The 15,194-nt window shown below is 45.5% G+C and overlaps 1 protein-coding gene and 1 long non-coding RNA gene across 2 annotated transcripts in view; both read left to right on the top strand.

Annotated features, from left to right (window-relative positions):
- The window catches only part of LOC123595196 (nascent polypeptide-associated complex subunit alpha, muscle-specific form-like), a 52,097-nt gene extending 41,670 nt beyond the window's left edge, over positions 1-10,427 (top strand). Inside the window, exon 3 of the mRNA XM_045472573.1 lies at positions 9,757-10,427. Within this exon, the coding sequence (XP_045328529.1) occupies positions 9,757-10,264 (508 nt within the window). The 3' untranslated portion in view covers positions 10,265-10,427. The remainder of the gene's footprint in view (positions 1-9,756) is intronic.
- A 1,578-nt stretch (positions 10,428-12,005) lies between these two features.
- Positions 12,006-15,194, top strand: part of LOC123595303 — a 363,332-nt gene continuing 360,143 nt past the window's right edge. Inside the window, exon 1 of the long non-coding RNA XR_006711125.1 lies at positions 12,006-12,479. This is a non-coding gene — a long non-coding RNA (uncharacterized LOC123595303). The remainder of the gene's footprint in view (positions 12,480-15,194) is intronic.

Genomic DNA, 15,194 nt, shown 5'->3' with positions numbered 1-15,194 from the left:
CATGCTGTCAGCCAAGAGCCCGACGCAGGGCTTGAACTCATGAACCGTGAGATCATGTCCTGAGCTGAAATCAGGAGTTGGTCACTTAACTGACTGAGCCACCCAGTCACCCTGGAAGAGCAGTTTTCAAGAAATTTCCTCCTTAAATGGATAAAGATATGAAAATTTTATGTATGCAATTATTCTTAAGCTTGGAATGATCCTTTTTCTCCTTTGCTTGGCTGGAAATTATGCATACTTAAGGACCTTAATGCCTGTAATGGCAATTCAAGTAAACAGGTCATTAGCTACAGAATACATTTGTATGTGCTACGGTTTGATAATGAACGTATTCACATGGAAAAGAATCTGGGAAATTCAGGATTTACAAGCAAGTTAGAGGACTCTGCTGTGTATCTGACTCCATGAAGTCTCTCTAGCATTGGGAGCTTTAAAAGGCGTATGTTGATGTTTTTTAAAAAAAAAAATTTTTTTTTTCAACGTTTATTTATTTTTGGGACAGAGAGAGACAGAGCATGAACGGGGGAGGGTCAGAGAGAGAGGGAGACACAGAATCAGAAACAGGCTCCAGGCTCTGAGCCATCAGCCCAGAGCCCGACGCGGGGCTCGAACTCACGGACCGCGAGATCGTGACCTGGCTGAAGTCGGACGCTTAACCGACTGCGCCACCCAGGCGCCCCATGTTGATGTTTTTAAAGATAGCAGAAAAACCCAAACTGCCTGCTCTGGAGTATTAGGAAATGTACTTAGTACAGCTTCATGAGAAGTGGCTTCAGAGTCTTGAGGTGGCTCTGCCACATGAAGCTTGGCCTCACGTCTCGTTAAAGTCATCCTTGGAACAGAACCCCGCATTCCTTGTGGAGGAGGGAACAGGAACAACCTGGAGAAAGAGGTGGTTGGAGAAGAAGATTCATGGAAGGAAAGTAATACCCACAGGAGTCCAGGGTGTCTGTGATTGGCTTTCCTCACAGGTGTTTTATGTCACCAGATTTCATCAATGGTGTCATCCCTCTGGCTTTACACAACTGGGTGCAAATGTATCTTTTCAGGTTTTCTGTTTCCTTGTGTGTTTTGCTTGTTTTTTCTTCTTTATTGAAACTGGCTTTCCTGAACATCCAAATTTGGAAAATGGAATAGTTGGGGCTGCTTTCCATCTCGCAGGATCTGCCGTGAAGAAACAAACAGAACAAAACAACATACGCCCCCGCTACCCACCCTCAACCTTACCACTGTGATAAGAAACTACAAAGACATAGGGGGTTATGATGAAGTTGGGCATTTTTTTTTTTTTTTTAGTGTTTATTTTATTTTTCAGAGCAGGGGTGGGGAGGGGCAGAGAGAAAGGGAGACACAGAATCTGAAGCAGGCTCCGGGCTCTGAGCTGTCAGCACAGAGCCCAACACGGGGTTTGAACCCATGAACCATGAGATCATGACCTGAGCTGGAGTTGGACGCTTAGCCGACTGAATCACCCAGGCACCCCTAAAGTTGGGCAATTCTTGGAAAAGATTTAATAATAATTTATCTTTAAGGGATCCAAAATAAGATATGCAAGTGAGATGGTATATATTTTTAATTAGATTTTTTTTTTTTTTTTTTTTTGGAGGGGATAGATTCTTGTCCAGGCTCCATTTGCTAGAGGCTTATTTTTATCTGGGTTCTTCCTTTTCTAAAACTGTCGGAGAGAATTATTTTCTCAGGACATCAGATTCTTGGCTCAAGCTGTAACTAGACCGGCTGTAGAATTTTTTTTTAAGTATCTTTTTCTTCTTGTTTCTCATCTTTTATTTCTCAAAATACATGTGCTTTTTATAGATATGAGAGCAATTTTCAGATTGGGCTCTCTGAAAATAGTTTGAATTGGAATATATTAGGGAAAAATCATAATTTACCCACAGAAGCACATCATGCTTTATTTTATTAAAAGCAGTACAGAGAGGCTGCATGTAGGAAAAGAAAATGAGGTGGAGATTTTTCTCTATTATTTAAGCCACAGTATTCTTTATAGGAATAGTTTTTAATGTTAAATGGACACATTACAAATAAATTTAAGCACAACTTTCTCTTCTGTTTTGCTTTGTTTATATTTCTCCTCAAACATCCTCCTGGGGATTGAAGAAGACCACAGGGTCATATTTTACAAGGGTATCCTTTTCCAACTATGGAATTAACCCAGTAAGATTCCAAAGAACTTTGCCCCCTGGATCCAATTCTCTTGTCCACTCCCATTGACTCTCTTCTGTTGACTTCCTTTATCCTTCTTCTCATCATGACACTATTGCTTGAACCCTTCATGTCCAGTTTAATTTCCATATTGCATGAAGTTGTTACTTTTCATATAGTAATATTCTGATTGCATCCTATCTGTCCGAAAGTTTGGGAATAGTTTTCATTACCATTAGGTGACGTCCAAAGCCCTCTAGCTCAAAAACCAGGTACCATGAAACATGCGAATATCATATAACCCAATCGTTGCCATTGTGGGATTTTGTCCTAGACAGATGAGTTTATGTTCACATAAATATCCATACATCAACTTTATTTGTGATAGCTCCAATTTCTCGTGTCCTTCAACAGATGAATGATTAAGCCAACTGTGGTCCATCCATACAAAGGAATAATACTATGCAATAAAAAGGAACAGACTGTTTATAGTCACAGCAACATGGATGTATCTCCAAGGAAATAAGCTAAGTGGAAAAAGCCAATCAGTCATTAGGTGGAGGCTGTTCCCAAGGCAGAATAATTCCTCGGTATTTATAGCTCACTGCTTATAAGAGCCCAGTGGGATACTGTCGCCATAGAAAGTCCCCTGGCTGACAGTTGTTAGGTGTTGGCAGCGGGAAGACAGTCTTGGGGACATGAAAATGCATGTATCAAGGGAATATGGATGAAAATAGAAAGAGCTTCCTACCGAAAATGAAATTAAGGAATATCCAGAAAGTAGAGGGAAAAAAAGACAATGGATAACAAGAAAGGATAAGAAAATTAGAGGACCATTTGAGGAAGCCCAATACATAAACAAAAGCAATTCCAGAACGAGAAAAAACAGGAGAGAGGGAATAAATCATAAGTTATTTTTTTTTCAGTCCAAAAAAGTGATTTCTGTTTCTGATAGGAGCACGGCGGAAGCTTAGTTCTGAACTGTCTCCTCCTGGAAAACTTACACGGTTACAAGGAAAAACAACAGCAACCTACAGGACACATTTTCAGTGAATCTGGGAAATAGAGAAAAACCTGGAGACTCCAAATTATAAGCACAGCTCCCAAAGTCAGAACCAGCAGGAAGCCTGAATGGAAAGTCATGGCAGTTTTATGTAATCATAGTATAAACATAGTATAATGTACCAGGGAAGGTTTGCGTGGGAGTCATCCACGTGGAGGTGCTGTTTAAAGTCATTGGAATGACTGCTTTGCCAAAGAGAGGAGAAAGGGCTTATGTCAGTGTTGTTTTAACATGCTTACAGATCACCTTGTCATAGGGGATCTTGTTACAGCCTTGTCAGGACTGGGACCTCAAGTTCTGCGTTTCCAACAGGCCCCTGGGTGATGCTGATGCTATCTGCCCATGGACCCTTGGAATAACCAGATCTACAGAGCACACTTTGAATAACAAGGCTTTAGAGCAGGGTTCTCAGCTCTAGCTGCACTTTCTAAGCATCTGGGGAGCTATAAAAAGTCCTGTTTCTCAGGCCTCATCCCAGAGAAGTCCATCAAATCTGTGGGGACCCAGGCATCAGTGGTCAACTGCAGCTCTAAAGGCAGAATCTGGGAATTAGGTGTTAAGCTAGATGCACTAGGGGCCACGAAGTTACCTTAAAGAGGGAAACAAGTCAGGTATAGTGGGGAGGGGCTAGCAGCCCCCCAGACCGTGGCCATGTGGAAATGTGGGCCTAGTAGCTAGTAGATATTCCAGTTATTCAAGATGGCCAGGCATTTGGGTGCAATGCAGAATGGAAAACAATGCATTTTTATGCATTGCCACCCAATCCAGATTTTTTTGCAACACTGAGTGGACAGCATTGGGCAGACTAGAAAACCTGCTGGCTAACTTGATGGCAACTGCTGAATTAAGATGAGAGCTCGAAGTGTGCTGGAAATGTGTTTGTCATCCTAATGACGGAGGGTTGGAAGGTACACTTGGCAGGGTTCAGGGATGCCAAACACCTGTGGTGCTGGGGTAGCTCTGTACCATGAAGAACAATGGAAAAAAAAAAAAAAAGAATAATGAAGACTTGTCCTGGCAAAATGGCAAATGTCCCTTCAGAGAAAGAGGCACATTAGGGCTTGGGGAAGACAGTTTGAAAAAGTGACTAGATAATCCAGGTTTCTCTACCTTGTTTCCTAGGATACAATTATCTGTATCTGTCCATCTCTATCTCTCTATCTATCCATCCATCATTATCTATCTATTTATCCATCCATTTTTCATGAATCCATCCATCCATCCATCCAACATCTATCTAGTATGTATCACCATACACAGAAAAAAATTTTTTTTTTTTTCTGGTAAAGAAGTATTTGAGGCAAGGGAAAAAATGAATAGTCAAATTGTATTATCATAAACTTTTTTTTTCAGTTTGACATTGACTATATTATACATTCTAAAGCTGTGTTCATATTAAGCCATAAAAGATTCCACAAGCATCTTCACCCAGGCAGCCACTTCTCTACTTTCATGATAATATCTTTTATCCATTTGTTAGTCCTGCATAACATACACCTTTATACATTCCTGTTGAGACTGCCAGCATGGGGGCCATAATTCATCCCAGCTTTCTACTTTTACTTTTCATTCACGTAATTCTCTACTCTTGTTAAAGTTTTAAAAAAAATGCCCAATGATATACAATGAAAATCATTCTTTTTCTCAGCCTGCTTAAGTAGGCTATATGTCTGGTGAGGCTTTATGGACTTGTACTGTAAAGATATAACTTTATATTATATAGAAGGAATATGGGAGAACTGTTGCTGATTAAAAGGCATCATACTGGAGAGTGACCATGTGCACTGAAGAAGGAAAATGGAAGTAGGATTGGATTACAAGTATGAGGTTCTGTAATGGGAGATTCCGAATGCCAATTGGCCATTCATTCCTGGAATGGAATGCATACCAGCACCGCAGCTATCCAAGTTTGATTTAAGTTTTTACATGCTCACCGTTTTGTGAATAAAGTAAGATAAAAGTAAAGTAAGAAAAAAGTAAAATAAAGAAGAACCTATAATGCGGTGTGTCTAAGGGCTGTCCTTGATCACCATCTGAAGTCATCTTATTCATTTCCATCTCAGCTCCCAGTACACCAGTCATATTGGATTAGCCTCCCCAGCCCTCATATGGCCTCATCCTAACTTAAATAATTACATCTGAAATGGACTCATTTCCAAATAGAGTCATGTTCTGAGGTACTGGGGGTTAGGACTTCAACACATGAATTCTGGGGGGACGCAATTCAACCCATAACACAGATATGCAATACATGTGTATTGAATGAATGAAGAAAGGTAGGGAAAGGGCTTGCCTGGGCACCATTCTACTTCCAAGTGGTCAGGACACTGCATGTGTCTGATTACATCTACCCCAGGAGTCTGTATTCTGTAAAATGTATGAGTCAATGATTGTAACTGGATTCTTTATAAACACAAAAAGGTGATTCCTTGAGTGACATGAATGGTGACAGTATATACATTGCCCGTGGTTTAATAACAGGTAAAGTGTAAACATGTAAAGAATTTTAGGAAGACCATCCAGGTACAGCTAGAGAGTGGCTTTTGATGTGACCTGTTGGTTCCTGAGCTGAACCTGCAAGCTTGGACCTTGGGGACACTGCTCTCCAATGTTTGAAAACTCATACTAAAGCCCAAGTTCAGGAAATTGCCCCAAGCCCTACCTATGCTCTCTGCTTTGGATCCCCAGACTTTCCTGTCATTTGGCTCCTAGCATCACTCTGAGTTTCTGTTGTCATCTGACCTTTTCCGTCTTCTTAGTCATCCTGTATTTGTCCATCCCTGACTTGCCACTTACTTGTATCACAGGACATAAATGTGTGGCAGAATTCGTAGACATTTTGCATATAATTTCTCAAAAGTTCTAACTTTATTTTTTTTTTTAACGTTTATTTATTTTTGAGACAGAGAGAGACAGAGCAAGAGCGGGGGAGGGTCAGAGAGAGGGAGACACAGAATCCGAAACAGGCTCCAGGCTCTGAGCTGTCAGCACAGAGCCCGACGCGGGGCTCGAACTCACGGACTGCGAGATCATGACCTGAGCTGAAGTCGGCCACTTAACCGACTGAGCCACTGAGGCACCCCAAAAGTTCTGACTTTAAACAGGAACTTTCTGTTGTGTTTATAGAAATGTGGACACTTGCATATCTATTGTGCTTGTTCCTTCTGTTCCCAATTGCTATCGACAGATTTGTGTAATGCTGGAACTTCTGTAGTTGCTGAAAAATAAGCACCATGAGGGGAAGGAATCATGTGTGATTTTTTGACTGTTTTTTTGAGTTTTTGATTTTTTTTTCCAACTGTATTCTCAGTTCCTGAATATCACTTGGCACATATTTGTTTTCTTACAGAGATTCCTTTCTTGCTGGGGACCTAAGTACTAATCGCTTCAGCCTTCAGCAGAATGATGGAAAGTAACTAATGTGGACATTGTGGGAGGCATTTTATGTACTTTTATACTTTAGGCTGTGGGCTGTAAGCTGCTGGGAAAATGTTCCTCTATCTTGTCAAATATATTTCCTATATACTGTTTTCTGGGTCTGTAAATGAACATCTTCATTTTCAAGACAACCATGTGTCTACTCAGAGCCAGCTTCACATTCAGGTAGGATTTTCTTTAAAACGCTTCAAATGTGAGTTCTTCCCATGTGAAACTAATACTAAAAAATTAGCAACTTATCCAAAGTCACTTGGCTAGGGAGTGGCAGAAACAGTATCAAACCAGGCTTTCTAACTCCAAGCTCCGTGTTCTCTCCAGGAAAATATTCAAGTGACTGTTTTTCTTAAGAGACAAAAAAAAAAAGGGAAAGAGGAAATGCACAAATTTTACAATTCATAGATCCAAAACTGGGAGCAATCACCCTATTCTATAGCTGGGGAAACTGAAGCCCAAAGACTCCCTCAAAAGGTCACAATACTGGGACAAGAGTGTCTAGAACACATGTAATAGAAATATAATGCTGGCCTTAACGCCAGCCATAGTGGTAATTTAAAATTTTCTAGCACTGTCATTAAAAAGTGATAAAAAGGGGCGCCTGGGTGGCTCAGTCAGTTGAGCATCCGACTTCGGCTCAGGTCATGATCCCGCGTGGGGCTCTGGGCTGACAGCTGGGAGCCTGGAGCCTGCTTCGGGTTCTGTGTCTCCCTCCCTCTCTCTGCCCCTCCCCCGCTCACGCTCTGTCTCTCTCTGTCTCTCAAAAATAAATAAACATTAAAAAAAATTTTTTTTTAAGTGATAAAAAACAGACAAAATTAATTTTTTTTTCAACGTTTATTTATTTTTGGGACAGACAGAGACAGAGCATGAATGGGGGAGGGGAAGAGAGAGAGGGAGACACAGAATCGGAAACAGGCTCCAGGCTCTGAGCCATCAGCCCAGAGCCCGACGCGGGGCTCGAACTCACGGACCGCGAGATCGTGACCTGGCTGAAGTCGGACGCTTAACCGACTGCGCCACCCAGGCGCCCCCAGACAAAATTAATTTTAATAATACAGGCAACTGATCTAGTACATCACAAAAATATAATTTTAGCACATAATAAATACATGAATAAATAAATAAATAAATAAAACTAAGTTTTTTAAGTTTATGTATTTATTTTGAGAGAGAGTGAGTGGGGAAGGGGCAGAGAGAGAGGGTGAGAGAGAATCTCAAGCAGCCTCTGAGCTGGTGCAGAGCCCAATGCGGGCTTCAATCCCATGAACCCATGATCCCATGAACCATGAGACAATGACCAGAGCTGAAATCATGAGATGCTTAACTGACTGAGCCACTTAGGTGCCCCAATAAATAAATTATTAATGGATATTTTGTATTCCTTTTCTCATACCAAATCTTCCAAATCCTGTGTGTATTTTATACTTACCGCACCTCTCAATTCAGGCTCGCCATGTTTCAAGTTCTCAAAAGCTGCATGTGGCCAGTGGCTACCCTCTTGGACAGCATAGCTCCAGGACAACCCTGAAGCCCTTATTTTCTTCTCAGCAAATGCACAGTGCCTCCCAGACTTACATGTCATTGGAATTCATAAAATAATAATCATAAAGAGCTGGTGCTTATTTTGAATTACTGTAGGTGGAAGAAGACAGGAGCAGCAACCAGCTGGGAAGTATATTTCCTTCGTGGAAGATGTTTTAAATTACAACTCCTGTGCTAGTAATGCAAATCAGTAATGAAAACTAGATTATAAATTTCACAGTGGGGCATAATATTGAAAATGTTTGTGTTCTGAAGATAAAGATGAGTACTGTACTTTTGACGTAATGCTTCCAGGACTCCTGATTCTCATTCTTTGAGCTATTTTCAATTATGGTAACATTTCTATCAAAACTCACTCCCTTCTCCCTGGTACCCCTTCCATGCACCCAAGGAGCAGCACATAGGCTCTCGAAACATCTTGGTAGAGGAGCTGCCCCCTTTTCCTCACTTAAATCCATTCTAATGCTACCAGTTCAGTCTTTCCCTAAAATATGCCCAACAGAACAACAATTCTGTGGAATGTGGTTAAGGCTTCTACAAGGCAAAAGCGTTTCTGTGTCCAAATGAGTTTGGACAATACAGGACTAGCCATATCTGTTACGACGGGATTTGGCTGGATGTGACAAAGTCGACACACAGTTTTAACTAAGCAGGAATTGATTTCTTCTCACATTATAAAAGATCCAGACATAATCCAAGGCTGCTGCAGTGACTTCACACTCTCCCCAGTATCCCAGACTGTCTCCTTCCTCTCTCTTCTTCAGCTTGAACTTAAAAAAAAAAAAAAAAATATATGTTTGAGAGAGAGAGAGAGAGAGAGAGAGAGAGAGCACAAGCAGGGGAAGGGCAGAGAGAGAGGGCCACACAGAATTCGATGCAGGCTCCAGGCTCTGAGCTGTCAGCACAGAGCGAGATGTAGGGCTGGAACTCACAAACTGAGAGATCATGACCTGAGCTGAAGTTGGATGCTCAACCCATTGAGCCACCCAGGCGCCCCATTCAGCTTGTACTTTTAATCCTCCTGCTCATTGCTTCCTACTTGCAAGATGGCTTCCCCAAAAGTATATGTTTTAGGCTCAAAGAAGAAAGGAGGGGTGGAGGGCAGGAGGGATGGAGGGATGAAAGGAAGAGGGTTAGGAAGGATGGAAGGAAGGAGGGATGGTGGAAGGAAAGATGCCTTCATCAGAAACCTAAAACTTTCCCCACACTCTCTAGGAGTCTCCTAGTTAAGTTTCATTAGCTGGAATGATATCCTAAGGCTACCTACAGCTTCAAGAGAGTCTCGCAAGATGTATATATTTTAACAGAGCACATTACGGTGGTAAACTAAGTCACACGGCTCTTCTTAAGAATGAAGGAGGAAATGGAATCTGGGATGCTCAGCATGTGCCACATGGAGTTTTCTTAGAGCCTGTTTTTTTTTGTTTTGTTTTTGTAAGATTTTGCTTTGTACATATCAAATGGGGTGGGGGCGGTATTAACCTGCTTTCTTGACCAAAGGGATCAAGGACCTGCACGCTGACCTCTCCCCTCTGCCTCCGCCTGGTACACAGACACCACTTCTGGAGTGACAGCGACCATGTGGCCGGAACCAGGGCAAGTCCCCGAGAATTCCAGAACCGGCCGCCCTTCAGTGAACGCCAGCCACTACCTGCAAGCGGACTGCGGTTACGTGACAAACTGCAAGTCTCCAACAGCCCAGGTAGCAAGCCTCCCCGGCAAGCTGCGCTGAGAAACCAGCCTGCGACTGCAGCTGGCCCTCCTCGAATCCCGAATCCCGGCAGCCTCAGCGGCCGGCCGGCGCGGGCTCTCCTGGGCTCCCGGCAGCCTCAGCGGCCGGCCGCGCGGGCCCTCCTCGGCTCCCGGCAGCCTCAGCGGCCTCAAGCTCTCTCTCCCTCGGAGCGTCCTGCGTCCAAGGTGGCGGCGCCGCTCTGGGGGTCACCGGCGCCCTCCCTGCCCCTTCTCGCCCCTCACAGCCCACGCAGCGGCCCTGCCACCCCAGGGCAAGCACTGCGGAGAGATGGGCCTGGCCCGGAAGTAGGGGACTCGGGGTCGGCGTAACCCACCCTCCGTCCTGGGGGGCGGGGGCTCCAGCCCGGCACCGCCCCCTGAGGGGCCGAGGGCTGGAGCCCCACGTGCTACGCCCCAACTTTCCAGACCTGCACCCGAGAGAGGAGCCCCGAACACCTAGCTTTGAAGGCCCCCACAGACCTGGGCGCTTACCCGCACACTCCCATCGGCGAGGTGACCTCCACAGTCCGCCTGTGGTGGAGCGTCGCCTGAGGGCAGGCTTCTGGTTTCACAGTGTGGCGGCTGCTGGATGCACTGCGGCCGGAGGCTGGCGGGCGCTGGCTGGCTTTCTTGTGAGAACTCTAGATCCAGAGCGTTCCGTGGCAGGAAGCTTGCCTCCACGCAGGAACGGGCTGTGGCATTCGTGCAGGTGGGCCTCGCGCCGCAGCCAGTGTTGCGGGGAAGGCTCCTGGCACCTGCGGGGCCACCGCGCGCAGCATTAGGCTCTGACGCGAGTGTGGGTTCCTCTTCGGCTCCCTCTTCCGCTTGACGGCCCGGAGACCTACCCTGAAGCGGTTCCTTTCTCGAGGGTGGGTTCTCCTTCCGGCTGCTGCCTGCAAGCAGCAGGTGACCCAAGTGACCCAAGACCCAAGTCTTGCCCCACGTGACCCGTTTGGAACGACTGCACTGCTGTTTGACTCCAAGCGTTTCTGACTGGGAATCTCTAGCTGGTTCCGCCCCTGAAGGATTGGACGGACGGCCTTCCATCTGTGATGTCTTCGTTATCGTGGACTCTCTGCCATGCACCTGTGGATGTTCACATTTGGGCTGGTGGCCATCCTGGGACCCCGTGAGCCAGTTTCTAAGCCCTAGACTCCTTCTTGACCCTGCTTTTTCCATCAAGGGTCCAGCATGACCATGGGTTTCCGGCAATTTTCTCTTCGTTTTCTGGGAAACTGTATGGGGTAGTCTGCCTCCGAGATGGCCCCCAGTAATTCTTCCCTCTTTTTTTTTTTTAATTAAAAAAAAATTTTTTTTTAATGTTTATCTTTGAGAGACAGAGCGCAAGCAGGGGAGGGGCAGGGAGAGGCAGACACAGAATCGGAAGCCGGCTCCAGGCTCTGAGCTGTCAGCACAGATCCTGATGTGGGGCTTGAATCCACGAACCATGAGATCATGACCTGAGCTGAAATGAAGTTGGATGCTTAACCGAGCCACGCAGGAGCCCCTTTAATTAAAAAACAATTTCTTTTACTGTTTATTTATTTTTGAGAGAGAGGGAGAGAGAAAGAGGGACAGAGCACAAGCAGGGGAGGGGCAGGGAGAGGCAGACACAGAATCTGACATGCCTCCAGGCTCCTCTGAGCTGTCAGCACAGAACCTGAGCCGAAGTCAGGCGCGTACCTGACTGAGCCACCAAGGTGCCTCATTTTTTTTTTTTTTATTAAAAAAAATTTTTTTTCAACGTTTATTCATTTTTGGGACAGAGAGAGACAGAGCATGAACGGGGGAGGGGCAGAGAGAGAGGGAGACACAGAATCGGAAACAGGCTCCAGGCTCTGAGCCATCAGCCCAGAGCCCGACGCGGGGCTCGAACTCACGGACCGCGAGATCATGACCTGGCTGAAGTCGGACGCTTAACCGACTGCGCCACCCAGGCACCCCTCATTTTTTTTTTTTAATGTTTATTTATTCTTGAGAGAGAGAGCGAGCGAGCGCAGGGGAGGGGCAGAGGCAGAGAGAGAGGGAGACACCGAATCCAAAGCAGACTCCAGGCTCTGAGCTGACAGCACAGAGCCCAATGCTGCCAGAACTCACAAGCCGTGAGATTGTGACCTGAGCTGAAGTCCTGCGATTAACACCCGAGCCACCCAGGTGCCCTTAACTCTTCCCTCTTGATATTCGCATCCCGTGCACTTTTCTCCACCTTGATGCACGCTGACCAGTACAATCTTATGACTGAGAGAACATGGAAACGATGAGGTGTTACTTTGGAGGCTAGGTCATAGAAGGCATTGCCAGTTGTGCCTTCCTCTGTCCTGGATCACTGGCTCTGGGAAAGACAGTTGTCACAAACACAGTTAAGCAGCCTCGTGAAGAGATCTTTGTGGTGAAGAACTGAGGCCTCCTGTCAACGGCCATCACCAGATTGCTAGCTCTGTCCACATTCCATTTTGGAATTGGCTCTTGCTGCCCCCACCAAGCCTTCAGATGAGCACAGCCCTGGCGGACACGTCCCGGGAAACCCTGAGCCACAACTACCCAGGTAAGCTGTTCCCAAACCCGTGGTCCAGGGACACTGTGGCAGATACCTGTCATTGTTTTACGGTAAGTTTTCATGCAATTGGTGAGAGGGCAGCAGAAAACTAGTACATAATCGCTGAGGGCCCTGCCATAACCTCCAGAAGCTCCCGCAGCGGCCCCTGCCCTTTTGCTGGGCCACAATCACATCTGTGCTACAAAAGTGCCCGTATGATATTTCCCATTTGGGACCTAAAATAAGTACCTTTCAGCAATTTTTCAGTACTTCAGTCCTTACTAATTTGGGAAAATGAGAAGTGGTGTGCAAACTCAAAGAAAAAAGGCAAAATAATATTTTAAGATGTCATTGATATAAAACATATAATAGAATTTTTAATTTTTTTTTTTCAACGTTTATTTATTTTTGGGACAGAGAGAGACAGAGCATGAACGGGGGAGGGGCAGAGAGAGAGAGGGAGACACAGAATCGGAAACAGGCTCCAGGCTCTGAGCCATCAGCCCAGAGCCCGACGCGGGGCTCGAACTCACGGACCGCGAGATCGTGACCTGGCTGAAGTCGGACGCTTAACCGACTGCGCCACCCAGGCGCCCCAATAATAGAATTTTTAAAGATGGGAAAGTTCAGCCTCATCAAGGAGCCAAATGTTTACCCCCTGAGGTTATGTGAGGCTCTGGAAGGGTGCAACGGCTGCCAATTTTTGGGAAGCCGTGGAGCCTGCTGGAATTGAGTATGAGGTCTCCTTCATTCCGCTGTGTACTTTGGAAGGTGAGGTGTGCTTCCTTTATACTTGCAAAGATACGCCATTAGAGCCCTGCCCAGGAACCAAAAGGGAGACACACAACTGTTAGCTGAGAAATTGTGTGTTTTCATCCACAAACAGTAACAGGTTTGCAGGTGTTATATGTATACGTGGGTGAGGCAGGCTGAGTGGGTAAGCATCCGGCCTGGCTCTGTGGGGCCCTAGCATGTTCCTGATCTGCCACTCTGCTCCTTTGTGAGGTGCGAGATACAAGGTTATCAGAAGGGTTGAGTGAGAGTTCCATGGTACCCCCTCCATTCTCTTCTACTTTCATCCCGATCGTGATAGATGATGGTGTTGCATTATCAAACACGAATGCGGTTGTAAGGGACGGGTTGAACAGCACACGGTGCATTGCAAATAGAAACCGAGCCCCATGAACCTCCGCTGGCATTTAACCTAATCCGATCACGATGACAGCACGTTCCCTTAACATGATTACCACAAACATGGGGCCAGGGACTACACCAGTGTTACTCTAAATTTTTACCTTGTTTGGTAAGTACAGACTATCTTTTCATTGTGATTACTGATTATTGTTAAAATGTAATGATCTCTTCCTTGGGCAGACAAGATGAAAGTGAAATATAATCTTTCCTGTCGTCCCTGAAATGAGAAAGTATAGAAACAGTGTGTTACCCCAGGGGGTTTTACACACACACACACACACACACACACACACACACACACACACGTGCACATGCTTCTGTGATTTTGGAAATGCAATGCTTCCATATGTTGGCTTTCTTTCTTTTTTCTGTTGACGAAAGCTCACAACTTAATGTTAACCCCCAATGAACATCTCTGTAGTTCGTCTTGTTAACTTTTGAAGATGTGGATCAAAAATGGTGTTAAAGTCAACTGGAAACCTCACAGAAGGATGGATGCTCGACAGCAGGACTAAGTGGATATAACTCTCCCACTGCCTCACTGGGCTAAAACCATACCAATAAACAGAAAGAAAATCTCTCTCATTTTCAACAGTTGGCTTTGAACATTAGGTTTCATTTATAAGCTGATTTGTCCAATTACTTAAACTTGTCTGATAGAAATAAGAAACAGAAGCCCTTCTGAAGCTCCTGCCCAGCTGTCTCCTTGGGGACCCTGCCTCACCCCTCCTCTACTGTTTGGACCCTGCAGATACGTATTGTAATAGGGATGTTAAAGATGTTTGCTGCAGCACCCAGACAACCGGGAGACCGGTGTCACTCTCCTGAAAGCAAAGTTTGTCTCGGTAGTACACTTACGGAAGAGTAGAGACCTGAAGGGACAGGAGCAGCACAGTGTGCTTATGAGGGTTCTGATCCCCTCAGGCTTCCTGGAACTCTTGAATGACGATTTCTTAGCTCACATCCAGTGGGGCCGACTCTGGCCTGCAGACGGGGAATTGGGTGATAGAATGTGCTGTCCTCCTTCTTCCCACTCTAACCCACACCTGGGCCCCACCTGGGCACCTGCCCACCTGCCAGGAGGACCTGCTTCCTGATGTCAAGGGCACACAGGAGGAGAGGAGGTACCCTTCACTGCTTTCTCAAGTGATGGAATTTTGTTTTCTTGTTCTAGTTTTGGCTCAGGGAGAGCAGGACTGGTCCCTTTGGTCCAGTAGCACACCTTGGAATACATGAGGTCTGGGTTTGCATGCTCAGTTACGGTCAGCACGTTAGTGGAAGGTTAATGTGGGAGATGCACACACCACTTTCCTCTGACTCGCTCTCCGGTTGTGGAAAGCTTCCTTGTGCATCGTAGCAGCTTGAGGAGTCCAGGCCCTCACTGGGATGAGAGAACACGTGACGTCTACCACCCCCCATGACTCATCACAGGGCAGTGATCAGTAACCAAGGAATACTGGAGAACCAAGTTCAAAGTCTCAGTCTTTAAAATGTTGTTACCTCAGCTCACTTTATTTTATTTTATTTCAA

The sequence above is a fragment of the Leopardus geoffroyi genome, chromosome X (genome assembly GCF_018350155.1).
Source record: "Leopardus geoffroyi isolate Oge1 chromosome X, O.geoffroyi_Oge1_pat1.0, whole genome shotgun sequence".
In the NCBI taxonomy this organism is placed as follows: domain Eukaryota; kingdom Metazoa; phylum Chordata; class Mammalia; order Carnivora; family Felidae; genus Leopardus; species Leopardus geoffroyi.
Note: the sequence above shows the minus strand (reverse complement) of the source record. Positions and strands in the feature narration are given on the sequence as shown.